General features: G+C 45.0%; 1 protein-coding gene and 1 non-coding gene across 4 annotated transcripts in view; one reads left to right on the top strand and one right to left on the bottom strand.

Moving 5' to 3' along the window:
* The first annotated feature begins 3,801 nt into the window (after positions 1 to 3,801).
* The window catches only part of ERN1 (endoplasmic reticulum to nucleus signaling 1), an 82,491-nt gene continuing 59,321 nt past the window's right edge, over positions 3,802 to 26,971 (top strand). For all 3 annotated transcript variants that reach the window (XR_014078792.1, XM_081576764.1, XM_081576763.1), the window contains exon 1: positions 3,802 to 4,078. Coding sequence is in view for 2 of the 3 variants with exons in the window: in XM_081576764.1 (XP_081432890.1) it covers positions 4,019 to 4,078 (60 nt within the window). In the remaining variant the exon portion in view is untranslated. The remainder of the gene's footprint in view (positions 4,079 to 26,971) is intronic.
* Positions 15,144 to 15,216, bottom strand: TRNAG-UCC (transfer RNA glycine (anticodon UCC)). Its single transcript has one exon. It is a non-coding gene; the product is annotated as a tRNA-Gly (tRNA).

The following is a 26,971-nucleotide window of genomic DNA, read 5'->3' as shown; positions in this document are numbered from 1 at the left end:
CAATAGATTGGACTCTGTGGTACAGAGAAGTTCTTTTAGAGTGAGTGTCACAATCATTCCAAATCCCAGAACAGGAAGAACCAAAGTTCTATTTACCTTATGACCAAACTGCTCAGTGACAGCAGCTTTGAAAATAGTTCCCATTTAGCTTGCTACCAGAGAGTCTTGCTTCATCATTTTATTTATCCCTTAACTACCCCCCAACACCTGCTGTAAGTACAAGTATGTTTGGGAGCAGTAGGAGCATGAAAATCACTAAAAAAATAAAAAAGAGTGGATTTATTCTGATAAAGACACTGTTCCTTTGATACGGTAGTGGAGCTCTCAACCATGACCTCCCTTTCTGGTTTTACCAGATTTTCCTCTCAAGTCTCCTTCAAAAGGAACTAATCTCTCACCAAAGAACTGTCTGCAAACCAACCTCATAATCATTTTTAAACGAAATTTTGGAGGGTTTCAAATAGAATTGAGACAGGCACAAACTTTTGCAGGCTGGGTCGTAATTTCTTCCACTAGAGGGCGAAATTTGCTAAAATAAATAAAAGGAATTACTGGCCGGAGGGATTAACACCGGACATTAGGAGTGAGCTGGATTCCAGGATCTTGGCTGCCCTTCTCAATTGCAGAAACTGGAAAACACACAGTCTCCATCCTACAGGGCTCCACCCCAGAAGATTCTGAATCAGCAGGGGGAAGAGGGCATAAAAAGGTGTTGGAAATCTATTTCTGAAAACCTCTCCAAGTTTGGGAACCACTGATTTAGAGAGAAGTGAAGATTTTAACTCAGTTTCTCCCACCACTCGCTCTCCCCTGCTGATATATTCAGGTCCTGCTTGCTCCAGTTTTTGTTGAAAATATATTTATTAATTTATTTGGCTGCAAAAGGCCTTCACTGTGGCATGTAGGATCTTCAATGCATCATGAGCCTTGTGGCACGTGGACTATCTAGTTGTGGCACACCGGCTTAGTTGCTCTGCAACATGTGGGATCTTAGTTCCCCGATCAGGGGTTGAACCCGTGTTCCCTGTACTGCAAGGAGGCTTCTTTAACCACTGGACCACCAGGGAAGTCACATGTTGAACATATATTTTAACCTTGGTGGAAAAAGAGGGCTTATCTTTACCCTAAAACCATGACCTTTGCCTTGGGTAAAGGATGCTATTTAATACAACTTCCAGAAAGGTCATTTACTGCCCATTTTCTGGTCTTTTCTATGGTCAGGTCCACTTCAAAGGCACCTTATAGAAATATTTCCATTTCTGTCTGTATTTATCAGCGATGCCAGCTTTTGCTTTATCAAAAGCAAAAAACTCTCTAAAACAATACTTGACTGTCAAACAAGACTGTGGGCAATGCTGCCATAAATAAAACCAGAACTTATCAGTATGAATTGCCAATCAAGTGGAGACATGCACAAGACATATGGACTGATTAAGCATAAGAAAAATCGAACTGGTGCATAAGGAATTCGGATTACCTAAAACAGTGCAATTATGGCCTGGAGATTTGGTTCAAACAAGTACAAGATAAATATACCTACCTGGACCAGTTTCCTTGGAATGAATTTTTTTCTTTATTAAATCTTTAAAATTGATTTATGAGTCAGATTGAGGTAAGCATTCCCCTTTGTGTTTTATCTGCTGTGTCTACAGGGTCACAGTGACATTTTGAATTGTCAAAGGGCTTCCAGAGTTCCAGCACAGAAAGTTCCCCTCCTGGATTTAATCTATTAGAGGAAAAAAGCACCAGAGAAGGGATGTGAAAGCTGATTTATCCAGTCAAGCTTCTCTTTTAACTCAACCCTGTGGTCTTGGAAGCCCAGTGTGGGAAGCCAGGCATGGATTTACACATCCTGTGGTCCTCTTGCAAGCTGGACAGATAATCATTAGAGCTCCTCCCACTTTTGTGGGCTCCCCGCTGGACACTTGGACACCCTGGCTCCAGGAATGAAGGAGCTTCTGTTACTGCACACCTCTTGCCAATCCCAAATCTCCCCATGCGCATTTTGACATGCAGATAACACTTTTCAAAAATGTGTCTACTCTGTGTTCTAGTGTGTCTAGTAACAGACACACTAAAATGTGTCTAGTCACCAAGATTGGTCCTCCCCTTAAAATTATGTGTTGAATTCTCCAGCATGAGTAGAGTTTAGTCCCTTGACTGTGACTCAGGCATATGAGGTTGGGAATGGGGAATATTGTTGGTGAATTTTGTTGATGGGATTTTAGTTTACTATGAGCATTTCCTTTTTTTTTTCCCCAATATTTATTTATTTGGCTGCGCCAGGTCTTGGTTGCAGATCTTCGATCTTTGTTGTAACATGTGGGATCTTTAGTTGCGACATGCAAATTCTTAGTTGCAGAACATGGGATCTGGTTCCCTGACCAGGGATCGAACCCAAGCCCCTGCATCGGGAGCATGGAGTCTTTGCCCCTAGACCACCAGGGAAGGCCCACTATGAGCATTTCTGTCTGCTGTAGTGAGATAAGATTGGCTCACATATATCCAGACCAGACATCAGGTCAGTCCTCCACTACTTCTTTTTTTTTTAATCGAAGTAAACTCTGAGAGATAGTAAAGGACTGGGAAGCCTGGCATGCTGCAGTCCATGGGTCACAAAGAGTTGGACATGACTGGGTGACTGAACAATAATAACTGAAGTACAGTTGATTTACAGTGTTGAGTTAGTTTTAGGTGTACAGCAAGGTGATTCACGTGTGTGTGTGTGTGTATACTTCAGATTCCTTTCCATTATAGATTATTACACGATATTGAACACAGTCCCCACTACTTCTTTGTTTTCCCTAGCATTGCTTACTCATTTCCCCTAAACCCTGAAAAATCTTGGACTGTCATATGAACAAGTCAAGAAAAATTAGAGAAGTTGCTATCCTTGTCTTCTCCTAGAATATAGAAATGTTGTGCTTCCAACCTCTCTCTTGTTACAATGTCCTCTCTCCAAGTTTTCACCTATATAAGCGGAGGGCAGCAGGGGACCCAGTGACCAAACGGCTTCCAGGCTCTTTAAATGAGGTTAATAGCCCACAGCCTTCAGATGGACCTTGTATGAGTCCTCAACAAGCCCACTCTCTCTATGCTTGATACATGTCAAGCTTCACAAGGTCACATCTACAAATGACACATAAACATGACACCAGCAGCCAAAAATGGTTTTTCCTTGTTTGTGATTTTTGGTCAATGACTTGGCCATGGTTATACCAAAGGGAATTGATGGCTGTTGGATATGATTAGAGGGGGAATTCCTGAGGGCAAAGAAAGGGAAGAAGGGGATCTTTGGGTTAACTGGGTGCAGCTGGAGAACACCAGGGATGCGAACTCAGCGATAGCCATGCGCAGAGCAGAAACGCTGGGTTTGCAGGAATCCCCTGCCAGCTGCCTGCCTTCGCTCAGGAGGTCACCGACGATCCCACTACGGCGGGGCTCTGGACGCAAGGCACCTCCTGTCTCCTGGCCTTTCCTGATCCGGCCTGACGCAGAGGGTCCCTAGGCGGGGGTCAGTGGGACCGCCTGGGGCAGGGAATGCGCCCACGTGGCCGAGTTACCGGCCTCCACTTGCCTCAGGCAAGCTCTTTGCTTCGATCACTCAGCGCCCCTAGATGCCCGACGCAGAGGCCTGGTCCTCTTCTCCCGCGGCGGCGGCCAAGGGACCCAAGGCCAGCTGGAGGCCTTTGGCATCGCCTATAACCCCGCCCCTCCCGCGACAACCCCGCCCAGACCAGTCCAATCCCCGCCCCTAGCTAGGGCCCCGCCCAATCCCAGGCCCGCCTCTAGGTCGGCCCCGCCTCCGACCCCGCCCCGACCGGAAGAAGCGCCGGCGCCCGGCACTTATAGGGCCGGGAATGGGGGTGCCGCCACCGCCTAGTCAGCGCTGCGTGCCCTGAGTCCTGGCCGCCGCCGCTCTGTCGTCGCGGCGCCCCCTCCCCGTCCTCTGCCCGCCTGCCCTCACCGCCCCCCTGGAGCCTGCGGGCCGGCCAGGAGCCAGGGCCGAGTCCTCGCCATGCTTGTCCGATTGCTGCTGCTGCTGCTGCTGCTGGCATTGCTGCTGCCTGGCCCCGTGGTGAGTGACCGGGAAGCTTGGGGTGGGGGACAGCGCGGGACGGGCTAGGGTCCGACCCGGGAACGCGGCGGCTTGCGGCGGCGGCGGCCCCAGGCTCCGTGCGCCCGCCGGGGCGGAGGCGACGCTGGGCGGGGAGTGGCGGCCTCTTGACCGGCCGGAGTGGCGGCCACGGCCGGCCCCGCCGAGGCGTCCGCCGCCCAGGGGCCTCGCGGGCCGGCGCGGCTGTCACGAGCAGCGCCTCCCGGGCCGCGTGCTCTCCGACGCAACTTTGTGTCGCCCTGGCGGCACCTCAGGGTGTCCAGAAGGCCCGGGGCCCTTGGGAGGCCGTCCCACCTGTCGGACTCTTTCCACAGGTGGGAGCCGGCTTGGCCTGGCGGTGGCCGCGGAGGGAGGGCAGGAAGCGCCCTGTGACCAAGGGGAAGGGAATGTCTTGCGTTTATAATCCTCGCTTGAACTTTCCAAAATGCGAAAACTTTGGGAAACAAATGCCACTGAAAGTGGCTAAGCATTGTTTCCCCAAGAGTTTGATTTTGCTTACCTGCCTTGCAGGTTTCTTGGTATTGGAGGCAGCGGGCTTCCTTTGGGGGAGGCAAGACTTCCTTAAGCAGGTTAAGCGGTGGGAATGGGACTCGTTTTTTCAAGACCCCCTATGGGACAGCGGTGAAGCCGCTCCTAAACTTGAAACGAAAGACTGTCTCCTCGTGGGAGAACACCGAGGGGCTGTCCGAAACGTCTTTGCATCTTTTTTTTTCTTTTCTTTTTTTCTGTAGAGAAGAGCCTGGTTTACATTTATTTAACGATTTCAGGCCTTCTCTCAGGCTGTGGACTCCGACACCTTGGCTGGGAGGACATTTTGTGGACAGACTCGGTTTTTTTTTTTTTCCCCCCTTCTGGTTGGAAGAACCTAATTTAGGTTTTTTTTTTTTTAAATGTATTGTTCAGGATGTGGGCATGGCACACTGGAGCGGGTTCTATTTAATGACTTCCACTGTGTACTCTTTAATATGGTGTATCAGGTACCAGGTGTTCAGGTGAAGAATGGACATGTGTGTCCCTGAGCGCCATAGCGTGAACTCTTTGGAGGTTATGCATTTTAGCTAAATACTAGTCTGTGCTCTTGGGGTAACAAGAATTTGAAAATAGCTGAAGAAGTAGGAGGCCACTTTTTTTCAAATTCAGGTTCTTTTTTTTTTTTTAAAGGAAAATTTGTACACACTCCACAAAAGTCATGTAAGTTAAGTTTTCCTTCTAGTTGAGGGGAAAAAAATCCACTTTCTCAACAGGAGTCAGGTTTTGAACTTGAACATTTCATCTTGGATTGGTTAACTGGTGCCTGGCATCCGTTCACAAAAAAGACTGTAAAGAGAATGACCAAAATGTATGACATGGAAACCGATCATTTCACATCATCATTGTGTATATGGTTTTCTTTGCCACCTCTTTTCGTTTACTGTTCTGTCACTGAAATCTAGTATTTCAGTTACTGAATAACTTTGGCTAAAGAACCAAAAATAACTGTAGCCTTTAACTGGGACTATAGTTTCAGTTCATGTAAATATTTCCAAGTTGTATTTAGAATCCAAAATTCCCAGAGTTCTTGGTAAAAGAGTTCAGACCCTTATCAAAAGGTTATGTTTGACTGTAACAGCTCTTTAGGGAAAAGGTCAGAATTTCACTCCCAGAATTACCTACCAGTAAAAATTTTGATCCCCAAACGTAGTGGGAATTGTTATTTTTTTTAAATCTTTTTTTCTTTTAATTAACTTTTGGCTGTGCCGGGTCTTCGTTGCTGTGCTTGAGCTTCTCATTGCAGTGGCTTCTCTTATTGCGGAGCACTGGCTCCGTAGTTGTGGCACACGGGCTTAGTTACTCCGTGGCGTGTGGGATCTTCCCAGACCAGGATCGAACCCGTGTTCCCTGCATCGGCAGGTGGACTCTTATCCACTGCACCAGCAGAGAATCCAGGAATTATTATTTTGAAGTTCTAAATGCAGAGTTTGCAGTTAAACTAGGCTGCAGTGATGTTGTGTGCAGAATGTAGTGGCTGTAAAATCAGACAAACCTGAGTGCTTTCTGGTTCCTTAGTAGCTGTGTCCTCAGAGTCTTCGAGACTCTGTTCCTGATCTGTGAAATGGGGACAGCTGACACACTCACATGCGTGAAGAGACCTGGCACATCATATGAGATAATAATGTAAATTCTTACCATCCCGTCCCCCAAAAGGTGTTTTTTACTCTTAAGTCATCATTTTTAAATGTTATACAATGCCTGGGCAGGGGGTATTTTTTTGATGCTGTTTCTTTTTGATTGATGAAGTAACTAGTGTAGTGGGGGCAATATTGTGATTCTCCTTCAGTGTGTGCCTTAGCCAGACATCCACAAGCCGAGACTCTAGGCTACTGGACTTACAATGCAGTTACATCAGTGTTTCTAAGCAGCCAAGCCTGTCTTGTTAATCCAGAAGGTGCTTTATTCAGTCAGTGAGTTTCCTCCTCCTTCCTGGACCTGGATCTTGTGCCTAATGTTGGTTTGTGTTGCATCATTGCTGTCACATCATTGCTGCCCTGTGGTCCTCATTGTGCCGAGTTTGGGTGTCACTTCTCTCAAGTACCAAAGAGATCTGTGGACTGCGAGGCAGGGCACTTTCTTCAGGGTACTTCAGGATACGCGATCTCTTTTATTGAGCTGATGTTTTGGTTTTAGAGGGGACTAAACAAGGTCCCGGAGAAGTGTCCACAAAAACACACTGAGACGTTAAGTCTTACCTAGAAATGGCCTCACTTCTCATTTATTCTGATACTTATTACCTGCACGAATTATCCTCATAGGATATCTCAAGTATTTATACTACGGAGGAGAGTGTTTCCTGAAGCTCACGTTTGTGAAATTAGACTGTAGTGCGCATTCGTCTGTTTTGTTTCTTTAACTTGCATGCCCACGTGGCTCTCCACAGTGATACAACTTCTAAAATCACAAGAGAAAATGTGTATGAGAGTGATTCTTGAGAAAGTTTGACGGTAAACCATATTCCTGAATATAAAAACCAGTGAGCCACATAAAGGTTTCCTCACGTCTGAGCCAAATAGTAGCACCTGCATGGGCCTTGGGGATATAGTTTTTTGCCTGCCTTTGATGGCGACTCTGTTCTCCAGGTTGAATACTCATAGGATAACTATTTCATTTTCATTGGAAACCTCTTTGGTTTGGGGAATCCACAGTAATATTTAGGTTTAATACTGTGTGTGCTTTTATCAGGATCAAATGTTTTCCCTAAAGAGATGATATAGGGAAGAAAAGCCTAATGTATCATTTTGATGGATTCCGTTTTTATTATGCACTCATAACTCAGGGCCTGTAACCTAGCAATATGATTCGAGTGTGATGCTGGCTTAAAAAACAGGGACAGTGAATCATAGTCTGTGAATAATAAACATGCTGGTTGGCTGTATTTCTCAGGGGCTGGGGATTTTTTTTTCCCCTTATTTTATCTTTACCTATATTCCATGTTTGGTTTCAGAATTTGCTGCCTCAGAGCAAGAAGTGCTTAGAGATATTTAAATGAGTGAGTGCCCCAGAACACATGAGGACTGGGAAAAGTAGAACTTGAGACCCGCCCTCCCCCAAACACCAAACAAAAACAAAGTCCCAAGGTCCTTACTTACATGACTTCAAACATTTTTCACTTTTACACAGGCTCTGCATCACTTCTGATTATCTTATGATCTGTGTTCACGTACAAACACACAGCAAGTTGAACAGTATAAAAGTGTATTCTGTATTTTTGTTCAGTTTTTTTTTTTTTTCCCACAAAACGTCTCCTGTGACCTGTTAGGAAATATTCTGAGTGCACCACTGCGTCTGTCACTTGCAGTAGGACCTTAGTAAACCATCATCCATGCAAAAAGCACCTGAGCCTTCTGTGTGAGCCTCAGGATAGGGACTGGGGTCAAAACTGACCAGGGCTAATGTGGTAACAAGCCATGCTTTGCCTAGTGATCACCCTACTGGGGTCATATGGGTTGTTTCCAGTTATTCCAGTATTGTCAGAAAGATAGATTTCCTCTTCTTCAAATCTTTTGTGTTTGGTGCTTTCTGTATAATAACATGGGAAGATTTAAGAAAACCTCCCAAATAATCATATTTATGGTAAAAAGAAGAGTTAGAAAATATAGATATTCTAAATTTAAAAAATAAGCACAATAAACCTATAATTCTATTACCCAAACATTACTTCTGTTAACATTTTAACAGCTTTCAGTTCAGCTCAGTAGTGTCTGACTCTTTGCGGCCCCATGGACTGCAGCACACCAGGCTTCCCTGTCCATCACCAACTCCTGGAGCTTGCTCAAACTCAGATCCATCAAGTCAGTGATGCCATCCAACCATCTCTGTCGTCCCTTTGAGCTGTAATTCACATATCATAAAATTCACTCATTTAAAATATACAATTCAGATTTTTAGTATATTCACAGAATTGTGCAGCCATCACCACAGTCAGTTTTATGTTATTTTCATCATTCCCAAAAGAAACTCCATACCTGTTAACTGTCACTCCCCATATCCCCCAAACCTCCCAGCCCCCAGTAACCACTGATCTCCATTTGTCTCTATAGATTTGCCTATTCTGGACACTACATATTAATAGAATCATACTACATGTAGTCTTTCATGTCTGGCTACTTTGACTTAGCGTAACATTTTCAGGGTTCATCCATCTTATGGCCTGTATCAGTGCTTTTTTCCTTTTCATTGATAAATGATATTCCGTTAGGACTTCCCTAGTGGCTCAGTAGTAAGGAATCCACCTTCAAGGCACCAGATGTGTTTGATCCATTGGTAGGGAAGATCCCCTGGAGAAGGAAATGGCAACCCACTGCAGCCGGGCTACAGTCCATGGGGTAGAAGAGAGTCAGACAGGACTTGGTGACTAAACAACAATATTTCATTATGTGGATATACCCTATTTTGTACATCCATTCTTCATTTGGTGGACACTTGGGTTGTTTCCCCTTTTTGGCTATTATGAATAATGCTGCTGTGAATGTTTAGGTACAAATTTTTGAATGGCCGTGTATTTTTTATTTTTCTTGGGTATATACTGAAGAGTGAGATTTCTAGGTCATGTTGTAACTTTCTGTCTAACCTTTTGAGGAACTGGCAAACCATTTGCCAAAGCAACTGCACTAGTTTACGTTCCCACCTGCAGTTTAGGAGGGCTTGTGTTTCTCACCAACGCTTAGTATCTGTCTTTTTTTTTTAAATTACAGTTGTTCTAGTGGGTGTGAATTCATAACTCCTTATGGTTTTGGTTTGCATTTCTCTGATGACTAGTCTATTAATATCTTGATATATGTTCTTCTGGACATTTTTATGTGCTCACTTTGCATAAATTATGCTTTTCTTCCCCAAACTGGAATATACTGTAGATCTTACTGGGTCAGTAAATTTAATTCTACAGCATTATTCTCACTGGCTGCTTCCCTGTGTACAGCTCACTGTAATACTTCTCTGAATGGGTATACCATAATTTGACCACTCAACCATTTAGATATTCAGGCTGCTTTTAATTTTCATTACTATAAACAGTTGTGATAAACCTTACTGCTAATCTCCAGGGCCCATCTTAACTGCTTAATTATTACCTTGGGATAAACTCCTAGGACTGGAATTTGCTGGTCATATGTATTCTTTAAGACCTCCCTCCTCCAGTCTCCAAGCAATAGTAGATGTTTTAAAAAGCACAAACCAACCTTAAATTGGTTTCATGCTAGCTATTTTAAAGTAAGCTTTAAAGTGTTTTCTTTTAGCAGGGTGGATTTAAAGTCTGAAAATGGAATGTGTAGGTTTTATTTTGCTTATATTTTGAAGACCTGAATAACCACAGCAGTTCCTTCATGATGCCCTGTGTACTTACAAACCTATGGAGAAATGTTAATTAATATAAGTCCTTTGGTCTGCAGTCGTTTCAGATCAGCTTTCTAGCAGATGTGGCTTCAGAAATACCTCGGCATTATTCTTTGAGTTTGATTTTATGGGTAGCCCTCCCTCTAAAGAAAAGATTCTTTTTTTTTCCCTTCCCTTGCCTGTGCCACAAGGCTTGCAGGATCTTAGTTCCCTGACCAGGGATTGAACCCTGATTGTGGCAGTGGAGACACTGAGTCCTTCGCTGGACTGCCAGGGAATTCCCACGATTCTTTTGATAGTTGATTCTGAGGCCATTTAAAATTTTGACTCAAAACTTTTATAAATCAAAAATTGATGCATTGTTTGTCTCTTTTGGAGGTCACAGCTCTTAAAGCATTAGCTTGTCCATACAGCTGTTTTTCCTAGGAAAATTAATGTGCCGCTTGACAATAGAGTGAAATATTTGTTTTGTTTTTTCCACAAACGTACCTGAACTTTTTCATCCAAAAGAATGTTGTGTCTTTCAAAATCGTCACCCCTTCAGGGTCAATGTTTATGTCAAACAAATCAGTCTTTTTTTAAACTTTTTTTAAAAAATGTCATTTAATAATTCAACTTTAAAATGAAAAAAGGAGCCCTGAAAAAGCGAGTATTTATTTTTTTAATTCTCAAGCTTTTTAGCCTTACACAACTTAAAACACTTCCCAATTTTTTCCAGTCTCTGCTTGAATATAGCTTTGACATGGCCCACACTGAAGTTTTGATCAAAACTGTCATTACTTAGCTTGATTGCATGATTTATAAAGGGCACTTGGATTTTTGGTTGTTTCTAAAAACTAATGAGAGACTTTCTACCTCTTAGAGGATTCAAAAGTATAGTCTTTGAAGAAAATTTCCAAAAAGTTCCAGATGTGTTGTGAGCAGTGGGAGCATGTATGGATAAATGCATAGCTTCCCATCAGAGTATGTTTGGCTTCCCAGATGGCTCAGTGTTGAAAGAATCTACCTGCAGTGCAGAAGACATGGGTTCGATCCCTGGGTTGGGAAGATCCCCTGGAGAAGGAAATGGCAAGCCGCTCTAGTACTCTTGCCTGGAGAATCCCATGGACAGAGGAACCTGGTGGGCTACAGTCCATGGGGTCCCAAAAAGTTAGACACCACTTAGTGACTAAACAGCAACAACAAAAAGAGTATGTTAGGCGCCTAGAAAAGATCTTGCTGGTTTCGACCAATAAATCTTTTATTTATTTATTTAGTTAGTAATTTGGCTATGCCATGTCTTAGTTGCAGCATGTGGGATCTAGTTCCCTGACTAGCGATTGAACCTGGGCTCCCTACATTGGAAGTGTGGACCCTTAACCACTGGACCACCAGGGAAGTCCCACTAAGTCTTAATATTTTCCCCATTCTGCCCCCACCTAAGGAATGGGATGCATGACCATCAGTGACAGTGGTGGGAGCAGGTTAGAACCTTCGAGGGTGGTATTTTGGAGCAGATACTACCCTCACCCAGGCATCACCACTGCCCTCCCCAGGTGAACAGTCACTGCTTTGCTGTGTTCCCATGGCAAATAGATGAGGAAGCTGAGGCCAGACAGAGCCGGTGACCTGTCCGTGGTCATGGGCCAGTGAGGGAACCGAACCTTGAATCTGATCCTCCTGCTTCCCTTTGAAGAGCAGCCCCTGCAGTGCTTACGTCCTGGTATGTTTGTTAGAACAAACCTGAGGACTGACTGAGCCATGTTGCAGTGAGAGATTGTATCCAGAGAAGGAATGGAAAGAGGCTTTGCTGTAGGCTTGAGGAGATGCTCCAGTGGTCTCCATCCTCCCAGGAGAGTCGCAGCCTCTCACCCTTCGTTTCAACCTGAGAAAGATGCAGCTTTTGGGTGGAAACGCTGCCTTCTGAGCATCTCCATCAGGAACATTGACTGCATCCATCGATCATGGGGACAGTGCAGGTGAAGAGGCTCTTACACCAAACCTGCCATTTAAACTCGATTCTTTGCTTGAGGTCTAATAATATCCAAGCAGGTGCATGTTTTTCTGTAAGGTCTTGCCCCAAAATGTTTCTGAAATAGCAAAACCGAAAGTTCACGTCTTAGAAGGCTTTAACCAGAGTTGCTCCTCCCTACTGCAGTCAGAGCTTTGGGCAAGGGGTCCCAATATGACAGAACTCCCTAATGTTCAGGCTGGATCTGGGGTGGGGTTTGTCTTTGCAGAGGGCCCCACCTCCCACCAGGTTCTGGCACCAGGAAGTGGGTGTGTGATGACATGAGAGGGAGTAGTCTTGGCCCTTGGGCCACCATAGAGGGAGCTTGCTTAGCTCAGGTGGGTCTCAGGAGAGGGTGGTGATGGAGAGAGGAGGGGGCAGGAAGGTCTCCCTGCATGGGGTGGCATACTTCTCCTGCCAGTTTGTTCTTGAGGGCAGAAACTGTGGCTTGCTCATCTTTGCATCCTCTATGGCTTTTAGCACAGTGAGTCGGCCATACCCTCTGTAGCAGGCACTCAGCGAATATTGATTAGATTTCTCTTGGAGGCTCTTGAAGACCAATAAGACAAGGAGCTCTTTTATCATCGGGTGAATGGGCTATGGATTTGGGGCAGGGAGTAAGGAAAATGTTGCTTTAGCTGTAATTTGCATTCTTTAGGGATCTTATCAACAGTGTTTCCTTCCACACAATGAGAGGGGTTCCAAGATACTTGCTTGGGTGGACATGACCCCCACTGTGGGGTGCTCTCTTGATCGGCCCCTCATATCAGTCATGAGATTAATTTTCCCAGTGCCAAACCCCAGGAGATAAATGGCCTGTGATTATTCCAAGTCAGTTTCATTTTTCACTCAGCATGATGTTTCACTATTAAAAAAATGAACCTTGATCCAGGGTAGTCCTCTTATGTATGAAACATGATTTCCCTAGTTAGTAGACTAATTTATAATTATAATTCAAAACCACCCCTTCCTCGAAGAGATTATCTTCCCCTCTGTATTTCAGAGTGGGGGGAATCATTGTCTTGACTACAGGAAAGTTTGTCATGGAAACCAGATTTTTTTTTTTTCATACATTTTCTGAACAAACAGTGCCATCAGAAGCCTTGAACCTGACATTATCTTTGATCTCCAGTTGGGTCAGGGGAGTTTGTTGACCAAAACTAACTCGGATCTCCTTCCTCTTAAAGCAAATGACCCGTGATTCCTGAGGAGCCTCTAGGAGTGAGAGAAACACCTGTTTCAGCTGCAGTGGGAATGTGTTAACTTGAATCAGTGCTTCCCCACCCCGGCTGACTGAGTCAGCTGGGGACCTTTTAAAATAACCTTATGCCAAGGCCCTACTTCAGATGAATGAAATCAGAATTTCTAGGAGAGGAGGTTGGCATGCTTTCTTTAAAAAAAAATTTTTTTTTAATAAACTCCACGTGACCCTAATGTGCAGCCAGGTTGAGGCCATCAGGGAAGCCCTGCTCCTTAATCCTGGACTCAGCCAGCGTGTCCATCTGTGCCCTGTGATGTCACAGAGCCCCGGACCAGACCAGCGTGTGTTACATGGAAGTTAGGATTGATACATCCTGCTAGTTAGTGGCAGAACTAGAAATAGATGGACTTACCTGGCCGTCTAGTGGTTAAGACTGCACTTCCAATTCAGGGAATGCAGGTTCGATCCCTGGTTTCATGACTTAAGATCCCACATGCAGTGTAGCCAAAAAAAAAAAAAGGTAGAAATAGAGAAACTAGCATTATATGTTTTCTTATATATATATAATTTATGTATTTGTTTATTTTTGGCTGTGCTGGGTCTTGTTGCTGTGCAGGCTTTTCTCTACTTGTGGCTAGTGGGGCTACTCTCTAGTTGCGGTGCATGGGCTTTTCATTGTGATGGTTTCTCTTGTTGCAGAGTGCAGGCTCTAGAGCACAGGCTCAATAGTTGTGACACACAGGTTTAGTTGCTCCTTGGCATGTGGAATCTTCCTGAACCAGGGATCGAACCCTTGTCTCCTGCACTGGCAGGCGAATTCTTTACCACTAAGCCACCTGGGAAACCTGTATTATGTGTTTTCTAGTACACTATATCCACCTTTTAAAGTGCAAGTAATTCCAGACAGACGGATTTTTTTGTTGTTGTTTGAGTACTAACTACCAAATTTGCTTTTTAAATAATCAGCTTTAACCGATAACTGGCTTTACATTCAAATACATCTCATTATTGAATTATAAGATGTTTAGAATTGCAGTTCCACTTAAGCTTATTTATTATTTTTGCCTTCTTCATACATTAAGAAGCCTGAAGGAGTCCAAACAACACCATTTTCCAGGTTCCTTCACATCCCCTGGTGGGTAATTTAAAATCTTTCTTCAAGTCTGTAGCCAGAGTGAAGTAGCTGAGGCAAGTGGGTATGGGAGAAATTGGTGGAAGGAGTGAGTTGAGCTGTTAAAGTACAAGAATGAAGCATGCAAAGCCAAAAGGGACTTTCTTAGCAGGGTGAGAATGTGTACATTGGAAAAGAGTTGCCAGAGGGCCCAGTTTGTGATGTTCTCCTTCCCCTTTCTGTATATCTGGAGCATTCTGGGTATCTGGGTGATTATCATAGCCTGAAGGGTTTTTTTGCAGCAGGTGCCCCTTTGAAAGGCCGCACCACAGAAGGCCCTGCAGGAGATGGCCCGTCCCTGTCTTAGCCACTGCCCCTCAGTTGTTACCCAAAGAATCCTAAGAGGTGATTTAGGAACAAGAGGAAACTCACTTCTGAAACTCACATGGACTGCTGCTGCTGCTGCTGCTAAGTCGCTTCAGTCGTGTCCGACTCCGTGCGACCCCATAGACGGCAGCCCACCAGGCTCCGCCGTCCCTGGGATTCTCCAGGCAAGAACACTGGAGTGGGTTGCCATTTCCTTCTCCAATGCATGAAAGTGAAAAGTAAAAGTGAAGCCGCTCAGTCGGGTCCGACTCTTCGCGACCCCATGGACTGCAGCCTACCAGGCTCCTCTGTCCATGGGATTTTCCAGGCAAGAGTACTGGAGTGGGTTGCCATTGCCTTCTCACATGGACTGGTCCAGACCAAATCTAAACTATTCCGGAATCATGTTGACAAAGTCAGTAGAAGCGGGAGGTCACTCTGTAAAGCTGGCCTCTTTTTTTTTGGCTGCCCTGTGTGGCTTGAGGGATCTTAGTTCCCTGACCAAGGTTTGAACCTGGGTCCCCTTCAGTGGAAGCACAGAGTCCTAACCACTGGACCACCAGGGAAGTCCCTGAAGACAGCCTCCGAACGGGGCTCGGCATCTAACCTAACGCTTGGGTGAGCTCCGGGCTGAGAGCTGGGCTTCCCGACCAAACTTAATCCTAGGGAAGTCTCGAGTGAGTCTGTGCTCATTAAGCAGATAGACTAGCGTAGTTGGTCATTTTAGCTGTTTCAAAATGTGGTTTATAGGCACAGTCTTCTGTTTTCATGCATGGGTTTTTTTTTGTTTGTTTTTGGCTTTGGGATCCTAGTTCCTCAACCAGGGACTGAACCCGTGCCCCCTGTAGTGGAAATGCAGAGTCCTAACTCAGCTGGAGCCACCAGGGAAGTCCCTGCATACACGCTTTTGACCTACATGATAAAAATGGCTTCTTTCGGTGAGCAGGACTTGGGAGATGAGGGGCTGGGTGCTGGGAGACTTCAGCAAATGAGTCATTTCCCCTGTGTTTCCTCATCTGTAAAACAGGGCCATGGAGCTAGAAAACCTCTTTGTGGGCCTCTTTTTAAACGTCTTCCAATTAGGCTTTAACCATTCAGGTTAAAGGGACGGGTCCCCCAGCTCTACTGTTCCACCTTCCCTCTTAGCTGGGTGGGGGAAGGTGGGGGCTCCTCTGCCTTGAGCCTCCAAGCTCCCCAGCTCCTGAACGTAGTGGATCCCACCGGTTCATCCACCAGCTTTATTGTATATGCCGACACTGTCTGAGGGGCTTGGGACACATTAATGAACAACACAAAGGCTCCTGCCCTTGTGAAGCTTCCATCTACTTGGCGCAGACAGACAAGAAACAGCAGCACGGTCAATACAAAATACATAGACTGTGCGAAGGTGATAAAATCCTGTGGAAAGAAAGAAAAGAAAGAGCAGAGCAAGGGAGACGGGGGCCTGGAAGTTGCCACAGGGCCTGCCTCGGTGGTCCTGCAGGGCCCAGCGGAAGCCTGGGGCCTCCCTCACCGCTGTGCCCTCCCCGCACCCTAAGTAGCATCATGTCACTTAGGGTTGGAGTCCCTATGCCAGTTCACCTTCCAGTTTATTTCTCGTCTAATCTTCAGGAGGAACTGGTGTGTTTTCCATTTTTTGTTTTGCTTTGTTTATCTTTTGGCCATGCCGCATGGCTTATGGCCTCTTAGTTCTCTGTCCGGGGCTCGAACTCACACCCTCTCCCTTGGCAGCACGGATTCTTAACCACTGGGCCACCAGGGAAGTCCCCGGGAGGACTGGTATTGACCGCTCATGTATGTTTGCAAATCCTGAGAAAAAATGAGGTATTGAGTATAACTGTTGTCAATTTTTAACAGTAACATAAGAAGAGAACGTTTAAAAATCTGTCAAGGAAACCTCAGAAGCCCGCGTGACTCAGGAGACAGAGGCAGAAGTTCTTTGATTTTTGTGATGTTTCCGTTCTCAAATACACATGTGGTGTGTATATATACGTGTGAGTGTGTGTGTATATATTTACAAACAAAATTAAATAGTTTTTGCCTATTGTGGATGTATTTATAAAATCTCCAGATAAACTCAAATACCATAAGAACAGTATAAAGCCAAGTTTAGGGAATATGACGTCGAAGTCACCACCTCCTCTAAACAATCCAGTGACCTCATCCAATTGTTCTATTAGGGTTCATTTTCCACTTGCTGGGGTCTGGTTTTGCAAAGAAGCAAGCGGTTTTCTTTACACAGAGAGATTAAGAACATGTTTATCTGTAGTTTGGGTACTGGAACTGGGAAACCAAACCACAATTGCTTCTGACACCAATCCTGCATCATCTTTATCTGACGGACGGTTCAGTACTTGGAAGTCTCTGGGGCTTTCGGTACTGGGGTGAAGTTCAGTCACTTATCGAATCTGTGGTTTGGAGAAGAATAGAGATCTCCCTTTCAGATTAGGAGATGGTTGGTTCAAGAGTCTATGGCAAGGACGTGTACTTGAGAGCCACCTACCTCCTCCTGCATAATATGAGTGCATTTCTGTGGTGGTTCTTTTCCCCACCCTGAACCTTAAAGTGAATCAGATTATTACTATTATAACTTCCAGTGTTGCAATAGTTCAAGATAAGTGGAGAGACTGGGGTGTTGAAAGACCAGGACTTTCATGACTGTGTTCAAAGGCATCAAGACTTCTAAACACTCTTATTCTTACTTGGGTTTGGGTCATGTCTTGATTGACTGGGGACCAAAAGGATCCACAGTAAACCATGAGGAGAGGTGAGGGCCTGCTAAACCCTGGATTGTCCTACTTCTGAGCTAAAAGGCACACCCAACCCAGTCTTTAGAGAATCAGAAACTGACGCACAGAGAAACGGAATGATTTGCTCAGAGCTCAAACCAGGACATATATTCCTGTGCCCCACTCATCTTTCAGCTTCATTTACCCAAATAACATCTGTTGAGCATGTGACAGGCTCATGGAGACACCTTGGGGGTTTTTAACTTAGAGTTCCATGTATTTTTTATTTTTGACTGCACCGCACAGCATATGGGATCTTAGTTTCCTAACCAGGGATCAAACCCATTCCCCCTGCAGTGTAAGCACAGAGTCCTAACCACTAGACATCCAGGGAAGTCCCTTCACTTAGAGCTTTAAGGATTAACTGGCCTTGGAGTTGCACGAACACAGGATGGGCCAAAGAGTGAGCGGCGGGCCTGAGCAGGGACATGTGGGCTCAGAATCTTAGGGAACTGCCCTGGGCAGGACCCGGGTATGCTGCCAGGTCAGCTTCCAAGAGGCACAGTCGTGGAACCTGCCATCTTTTCCCCTGTACTGCACCATTTCTCTGCAAGATAGTAAAATCCTTGAAGGCAGGAGTTTTACAGACCTTGAGGCTCCAGCACCTCATGGAAAACAGGACCCTTCTTTCTGTGTTACCTGTAGGAGAGAAGAATCCACTGTGGGGGTGGGGGTTGAAATAAGCGAACCAGTAAGTAAGTTGGACATAGAGGAGTCAGCCAACAGGAAGAAGTGTGAACCAGGGAGTGCCTGGAAGAGATTGATAAATACTGCCTGTCCTTGCCAACCTTCCTGAGTAATGTGAGCCCGTGATCCAGGACTCAACCCGACCTGGAAGGTTAGTCCCCCCACTTCCCCCACCTCCCTGCCCTGAATTTCTGCCTCTTGTAGAGAAAATAGCCCTGGAAGTGACTGCAGTTATTGCAGGGAGGGAGCCCCCCACCACTGGAGAGAAGAAGGAGGAGGGGGCACCTGTCACTCCTTGGCCTCCCGAAGGGGGCTTTGTGATCCGGTGCCTAGGGTCTGGCTGGAGAAGTGCCTCAGATGATGGGTCTCAAAAGCAGGAGAACTTGCCCTGAGGTTCCTCTGTGGGCCATATTTCATCACAAAAACAGTCTCCTTTATGAAACTCTCCCAGGAGGTTTCGGCATGTGATGCTCCTGTTCAGCTGTAAACCAACTAACCAACACCAGTCTGGCGTTAGTCTAAACGACAACACCACGAACACTCACCTGGGCTGTGAACTCACTGTTTGGTGTATCTAACGCTTCACCTTTGAGGAGTGTTTTTCCTCCTCCAGGTCTGCTTCGCACCCGTAGGAACACCATGCCCTCCTGCTCATTCTGTGAGCTGCACAGGAAACAAAGAAAACGTGGATTTTGTGACTCACTCTGTACAAGTACCCACTCAGCCTGTTGTGGTTTTTTTTTTTGCCACATCATGAGGCTTGTGGGTTCTTACTTCCCTGCCCAGGGATCAAACCCATGTCCCCTGCAGTGGAAGCTTGGAGTCCTAACCACTGGACTGCCAGGGAAGTCCCCATACCCTTGGCCTTCTGTCTGCTTCCCCAGCCCCTCCTTGTCCCAGTAACCCCTCTGCTTTCTCTCTCCAGCAGCACTGGCCTGATAGGTCCTCAAATCCAGCAAATTATTTTTAGTCTCCAGGCCTTTGCACAGGCTGTTTCCTCTGCCCAGGAGATTTTCCCCTTCTTTCCACCCACCTCCCAGTTCCTGCAGCTCTTCATTCAGTTGTTACACCTTGTGAAAAGCATTTGACACTGTGATCCACGCCCCCTGCAACACCAGACCAGATTGGCTTCTCCTGATACACTCTCGTGGTTCCTGGGATGTCCCTTTTATAGCACTTACTGCAATTTGCCATTCTGTTTGCAATAGTTTTTTTTACTCCTGTGGTCCCTTATTAGACTGTAAGCTCCACGAGGGCAGGAATCAGATCATTGCTGTGATTAGATCCTAGGGTCTTCAGTTTAGTTCAGTCGCTCAGTCAACCCCATGGGCTGCAGCACGCTAGTCTTCCCTGTCCATCACGAATTCCCAGAGCGTGCTCAAACTCATGTCCATTGAGTCAGTGATGCCATCCAGCCATCTCATCCTCTGTTGTCCCAATTCTTAAAAAATTTCTAGAGTCTTACACAGCCTGAATTAATCATCGTCATAAGAACTGACACTTATGTGGTGCTGACTGCACACTAAGAGTCTTATACATTTTAACCCATTATATATTAACTCATCAATGCTTTGAAATAGGTATTATTGTTGTCCCCCATTTTACAGGTGAGAAAACCAAAGAACAGAGAGGTCAGTGACTGCTCTTCTTGCAGACACCTTATACTGTTCGGGCACAAAACATGAAATGTAGCAAACATATGTTGAACTGTTCAGCATCATCAGGAAATGAGGGGTATTGCATAAGTGAGTTTCCAGGTAATTCAAATACAGCCCTAGAACTGTGGGGTGGACACCTTTTCAGCAGTTATACTATTCTTCCTTCTTAAATATCACAAACCAAGCATTTTAACCTTTTCTTAATTATTCTAGATTGTCAGTACGAGCTCTTACATTATTGCTGCCTTGTCACCACCAGCTCTTACATTGTATTGTCTGCCCACAAGAGCAAAAGATGGGGAGCACCTGAGGTTTGGGACAGAGTGGATAATCAGGTTTTGAGTTTTGTTTACTCTCTGTTGGTATCTTTGGCCAGCACCAGTTTTCTTTAATAAAATGATCTTCCCTAATATTTACGTAACTCTTGTCTTTGACATCCTTCATATTTATTTTGCTCTCTGAGCATTCAATGGGATACTGCTATTGCTCAGTTTTCAAAAGAAAAAACATAGTAGGAAGCTTAGCCACCTTGCCCCAGAAGTCACTTGCCCATGGAAGCCATTCTTCTGGCCCCGAGAAGTTGGCAGAGAGGTTGGATGACCTCCAGAGAAAGCAGAAGCCTGACTGGGATGGAGCCTGTTGGGGGCAGAGCATGTCCTATTAGAAACCTGTGCCCTCTCCCCTCCTCGCCCTGGACAGCCGTTTTTCCTTTCTCCGGAAGGAGTTCCGTCCTCCTTGGTGTCTGGAAGGGCTTCTTCCTTGAACCCAAAGGCGTGGTGTCCTCTTGGGGTAATTCTTTCATGCTCCCGTTTCCTGCCCACCCTTGATATGCTGGAGCAAGCAGCAGTCCTTCCATCTCCGCCAGTTTCTCAGGCTGCAGTTTTCACACCACAACTCCGTAGGTCTGGTTGTGCCAACAGTCTTCCAAGCAGTTTCTGACACTTTCCTGTCTCTGTCCAAATGTGTGGGAGGTGCACTGGGATGTTTATATTTGCCTCTCAGAAGAGCCTAGAAAATAGAAACCTATGCTGAGAGTATGGAAATCCTGTGGCATAAGACTACTTTTGATTTACTTTAAAATTTGTTTTTGTTGAAGGATAGTTGATTTACAATGACGTGTTAGTTTCTAATCAAACCAGCAGAGTGATTTGGTTATACATATATATATATATACACACACACACATTCTTTTTCATATTCTTTTCCAATATGGTTTATCACAGGATATTGAATATAGCTGCTCCCTGTGCTATACAGTAGGATCTTGTTGTTTATAAGATTTTCTTTGCCGTGAAAAAGTCAGTATTTTTGCAAGCATCTTATTCCTGCAAAGTAAAGCTGTCACTGCTCGCTGCGTGAGGGTGTATGTATGTCATTAAAATGGTCCTCTGTGTTCAAAAGGAGTCATCCAGTGCTAATCAGTAATGTGCGTTTCCTTGGCACTGGCATTAAAAGAATAACTCACTTCATCAAAGGAATGGGCAATGGCCACTGTATCATCACCATCATCATCAAAGAGCGCTTTTTTAAGAACCATCAGAACAGGGCTGGATAAATGTATTTCAGGAATTTTTTTTATAGTGGCCAAGGCCGTGACCTCTGACTTTCTGTGGTGTTATCCCCGCCCACTTAGATCTACAGTGGGATCTCAGGAATTTTTTTCCAGAACATTTTTTTTTAAGGCCCCACCCTGTATAATTTGCAGTGCCTTTTAGTCTATTGGGTGGCTATGTAGAATCTACAAATTACAAATTTGGTGTCTCATCCCAAATGTCCCAACCCCTTCCCCATCAGCACAGTGTTGATCTCCAGCAGGACTCGAAGGACTCCAGGCCTCAAATAATTGAAGCCTGTGTTTCTCAGAGAACCGTGATTTTAAAGCAGTGAAATTATAGTGTAGTGCAGTGTGCAGTGGACCAGGAGACAAGGCAGACAGACCTTGGTTCCAGTCCAGTTAGCGGTCTGTGGTGCCTTGGGCTAGTCACTTCACTCTCTGGGCCTTGACTCCTCTGCTGTGAACTGAGAGGCTGGGGCAAGGTGACCTTCTCCAGTTCTTTTCGTCACTGAAGTTACATATCCCAGAAGCCGTAAACAGCCCCTGCATGTTTGATCTGTATTGTCTGGAACCATGTGGATTTCCGGGACCATCAGTTAACTGGAGAGGGGAAGGTGGCCTGGTGGATGGGGCCAGCCAGGCAGTGGGTAATCCTCAGATATTCTTCAGACAATGGGGACTCTTGTCTGGGGGAAAGGCGATCTGGCCAAGGAGCTCAACTTCAGGCAGATTTCATAGTGTTTGACTTCCATTATAAAGCTTGGCAACATCTGGCAAGCCTAGGTGGCAATTATGTCATAAATACAGTTGTTTGTGGATAATGTTTATTCAACTAGAGCATTTATCCGCTTTCTATTCGACCCCTTCCGTCCGTCTCTCCCAGAGAGGAATCTCTTACCAAGTTTAAAGAGCAAAATTGACAGTTTCAGATTAATTGCTGTTATTAAGACTGAAAAATTTGGCATCTAACTTTTTTTCTTGGGGTTTTCGTGGGAAGACTTCCTAATAATAGGTTTAACTGCAGATGAATGTGCAAATAGATCAAATCTGGCTTTTTGTAAAGCTGGTAGTCCCCTATGAATTTATGATTTAATCAAACTTTTATTGGTTTTATTTGTTTACGATGCTGGTCCATAAAGGTAAGTGAGCCTAATAGGATTCTTAGTTTTTTACAAGGCCTGCATTGCTGCTGTTTCCCTTCAGTGAAGAAGACTGAATAATAATAGTGGTGATATGTGCATTCTAAATCTCAACCATTAAATGATGGTGAAACTTTGGGTTTTAGTTTTAATATTAATAAGACACTTAACAACTTTAGAGATTCGATATCACCCTAAGAACAGGGCTTGGTACCTTGACCACAGTGTGGAAAAGGGTTTCCTGTAGCACCTTTCATGCCCAAATATATTTGCTCCTCCCTTGGGGTCAATATAAGTTGATGACAGAGGGACCGTGAAGATGAAATGGAACTGCCAGCTGCTTGAACTTAGACACTTAGCCTGGGGCCCCAGAACCAGTTGGGGAAAGTGTCTTCACCTGTTGTGAAATGAGCACTCCTTTACTGTCAGAAATAATGTGGCCTTACGAGGAACATTTCATCAGATCCATTAAGGGAGCAGCCTAGACCACCAAAGAATTGTTAACTGTCTTGGGTGGTGGTAATTACACCACACGCAAGAATTGCTGCAAATGCTAGTTTAACTCTCTCAGTGGCTGAGTTTGGAAACCACGCAGCACTGCTCAGTTAAACCTTGCCCTTTTTCTGCATCCCAGTCAGACACCTGACTCTCATCCAAAGCAAATGTCATGGTTACCTTTATTGACCTGACATCAAGAAACAGCAGCCGATGGGCTAATTAGAAGGAAGTATATACAGTTGACGGATTATTGCTGACCCAAGCACAGGTAAACAAAGTGTATCAGAGTTTGGTATGATTTTTATCCTAGACTGAAACCATTAAAACGTAGACACAATTAAAAGTCTCTAATATCACCGGTGTTTTAATTCTGTTCTTCATCCTTAGTCTACTGAATTGGGATAAACCCAATGAGGTTTCCGTGTCACTCTGTACAGATGACTGTATAGAAGTCTCCTCATTTGAGCTGAGTGAGTGAAAGTCATTCATTCGTGTCCGACTCTTTACGACCCCGTGGACTATACAATCCATGGAATTCTCCAGGCCAGAATACTGGAGTGGGTAGCCTTTTCCTTCTCCAGGGGATCTTCCCAACCCAGGGATCAAACCCAGGTCTCCCACATTATGGGCAGATTCTTTACCAGCTGAGTCACAAGGGAAACCCATACTGAGTACTTGACTCTTAATTCAGGTGTGTCAGTAAGACGGGGGATGGGGAGCAGGGTTTGATTAGAATAGGGAATCAGAGCTTCTAATTATTAACCTTAGCAATAATGCTTGGAGGTGAGAAGGGCATTGGGTGCCGGAGGATGTGCCAGTGCCAAGGCACCATAAAGAGGAGAGAAAATAAGACTTGCGTGTGTGGGTGTGATGGGGGAGATGCTTCCTATGGATAAGAAAGCAGAGGATAACAGAGGATGCTAAACTCTGTTACATTTTGTTGGATCTGTCTCATCAGACCTTTACCTAAGATACCCTCAAAGGAAGGGCTTTGTGAGCTGCTAGTCTAGCCTGCTCCACTGATCATGATGTGGGCTTCATTTTTCAACAGGAGATTCTTATGTAATGAGTGTGTGCCGGCATTTACTGGGCACTGATTTCAATCGAATGCTGCTTTGGAGAATTCTTGGTTTTTTGGCCATCACCGGGCACAGTCTTCTGCCATGTGGCCAAATACGACAGTACCCCGCTTAGTAGTTTTGTGAATCCACCAGAATTGCAAAGAGCCAGACTCTGCTGGAGTCTGTAGCTGGAAGTATATAATATGGCTGCAAATAGAATTGTAGACAAAGATGTCTTTTTTTTTTTTTTAATCTTTTAGGGCCTGCCAAGGGACTGTATTACATAATACTGTTTTGAGGAACGTCCTGCTAAATTGCACAGGTTTCCCCTTTTTGTGTGTGTGGGAAGCTCTATAGGACTGGGATCTGGTATGACAAGCCAGAAAGTGTCTTACCCATAGCTCTCAAAACAGGCTCACCCATCCTGTGGCTTTCAGCTGGGTATAGTCCACAGAAGGATCCAGTCTACTTGTGATTTTTCCACACCTCTGCTTTCTTATACATAGGAACCCTCTCCCCCATCACATCCACACATGCACACGTGCAAGTCTTATTTTCTCTCCTCTTAATGGTGTCTTGGCACTGGCACATTCCCCTGCACCCAATGCCCTTCTCACCTCCAAGCATTATTACTAAGGTTACTAATTAGAAGCTCTGATTCCCTGGCACATTCTAAGTCTATTTGCAATTTATTATTCTACATTTGGTGACATGCAATTTTAATTGTTCTCAAGATTTCCCCTGTCCTAAGTAGTAAAGCAAAATAGCTTGGAAATCTTTCCTGTGGAATCCTTCACTTGAATGCCTGTCTTAAGTCTTAATAATACTGTAATGAGTATTCGTCAACCAACCAAAAGTCAGTTTACCTTCCCTTTACCTTTTTGGCCTGCTGTGCAGTGGGTTTGAGCCCGGGCAGGGAGCATTGCACTGCACAAGGCAGAATGGTTGTTGGTGGCCGGTTACAGGTTCCAGGAATTTAGGTGCAGCTATGTTGTATAAGGATTTTCTGTTGGACACATGCCAATATCTTTGCTAGACTAATACAGGTGTTGTATTTTCAGTTTGGTGGGAGGGTTTTCTTAACCTTGTTGGTGGTGGTTTAGTCATTCAGTTGTGTCCAACTGTGCGATCCTATGTGCTATAGCCCACCAGACTGCTTTGTCCAGGGGGTTTCCCAGGCAAGAATACTGGAGTGGGTTGCCATTTCCTTCTCCAGGAGAATCTTCCCGACCCAGGGATCAAACCTGTGTCTCCTGCATTGCAGGCAGATTTCTTATACCAAGGAGAGTATATATGTTCAAAGCCACAATCATTAAACTCTTTCTGTATGGGGCTCAGTCTTGAAAACTAGTAAAAATATTCCACAAGAATACCTTAGAACATTTAGAATCACCCTTTAATCTCTGCTTATACCTCAAACATACTTAAACAATATTTCCATATCTTTATTTAAAAGTTTTATGGATTTTATTGTGCCTTAAAATATATACTACCAAGGTAGTGAACTGTCACATTTTAAACTATTTTCCAAATTAAAATTCTGCTTTTTATGGACTTGGTCTTGTGTCTTTCAGATAGAAATTAAGTAAGTAAAACTAAAAGTGAGGATTATGTAATGTAACAGTAATCTAATTACCATGCAGGAAAAAGTTTAAAAAAAAAACCCCAACAAGCAAAAACTGCCACCTCTCAGCAAATCCTGGAAACCAATGTGTGACTCCTAAAAGAAAAATAATACCATTTTGTAATTAGCCAGATTGTTGTATTCTAATTATTATAAATGGTTTGGTCTGTTGGAGTGGAGGTAAGAATGGGAAAAGTTTCACAGGAAAGTGCCTATAAGTTGAGCTTTTGGAGATGGACATTTGGGTTAGACCTGATCAGTTTGCATGCCACCTGAGAAGTGTATGGCTGTCTTGTTCACAGTGTGCACATCCTCTTTTTTGGGGGGGGTCTCCCCTGGTGGCTCAACTGTAAAGAACTTGCCTGCAAAACAGGAGACACAGCAGGAGCCGTGGGCTCGATTCCTGGGGTCCTGAGAATCCCTTGGAGAAGGAAATGGCAACCCACTCCAGCATTCTTGCCTGGAAACTCCCATGGACAGCCCATGGGTTCAGAAAAGAGTCTGACACGACTCAGCAACTAAACAACAAGGACACACTAGTTTGGGGATAGAACCAATACTACAGTATCATGTATAGATCACTTTGGAAATCTGGGTGTCAGACGTGTGTGCATGGCCCCACTTCTTCCCTCTGACTTCGAGATGAAAGGTCTGTGCCAAGTTCATTGATCTTGTTTCTGACCATTGTTATTAGGTAGTCTGTTAACCCGTGGGCTGGTTCTTGAAATATGTGTCTGAAATTTAAGAATTGCGTTTCTTTGGAAAATGCAGCCTCTTGGAAAACTGATGGGGGAAGCACAGGGCTGCCCTGTGTTCTGAATCTCAGAGCAGCGTGTGGTGTGCTTCCTGCTGTTCTTCCTCTGGGGCCAGAGGGTAGGTGCAGGGGAGAGCTTTGTCAGTGGTAGCCTGGCAACCGCAACCAGACCCCAGCTTGTGGGCTCTTCTCCAGCCACTGGGGAGCTGCCTCTGGCCTGACCTGTCCCAAGTTCTAGTTCAGAAACTGGTAGGTTTGGGACTTCCCTGGTGGTCCACAGTTTGCCTGCCAGTGCTAGGGGATGAGGGTTTGATCCTTGGTTGGGAAGCTAACACCCCCCCACATGCCTAGTGGTCAAAAAACCAAAACATAAAACAGAAGCAATACTGTAACAAGTTCAGTAAAGACATTAAAAATGGTGCACATCAAAGAAATCTTAAAGGGGCTTGCCTGGTGGTCCAGTGGCTAAGAATCCACATTCCCAGTGCAGGTAGCCAGGGTTCGATCCCTCGTCAGGAAACTAGATCCCACATGCCTCCACTGCAGCCAGACCCAA

Source organism: Giraffa tippelskirchi, chromosome 3, assembly GCF_054371585.1.
Source record: "Giraffa tippelskirchi isolate mGirTip1 chromosome 3, T2T-mGirTip1v1.2.pri, whole genome shotgun sequence".
In the NCBI taxonomy this organism is placed as follows: Eukaryota; Metazoa; Chordata; class Mammalia; order Artiodactyla; family Giraffidae; genus Giraffa; species Giraffa tippelskirchi.
Note: the sequence above shows the minus strand (reverse complement) of the source record. Positions and strands in the feature narration are given on the sequence as shown.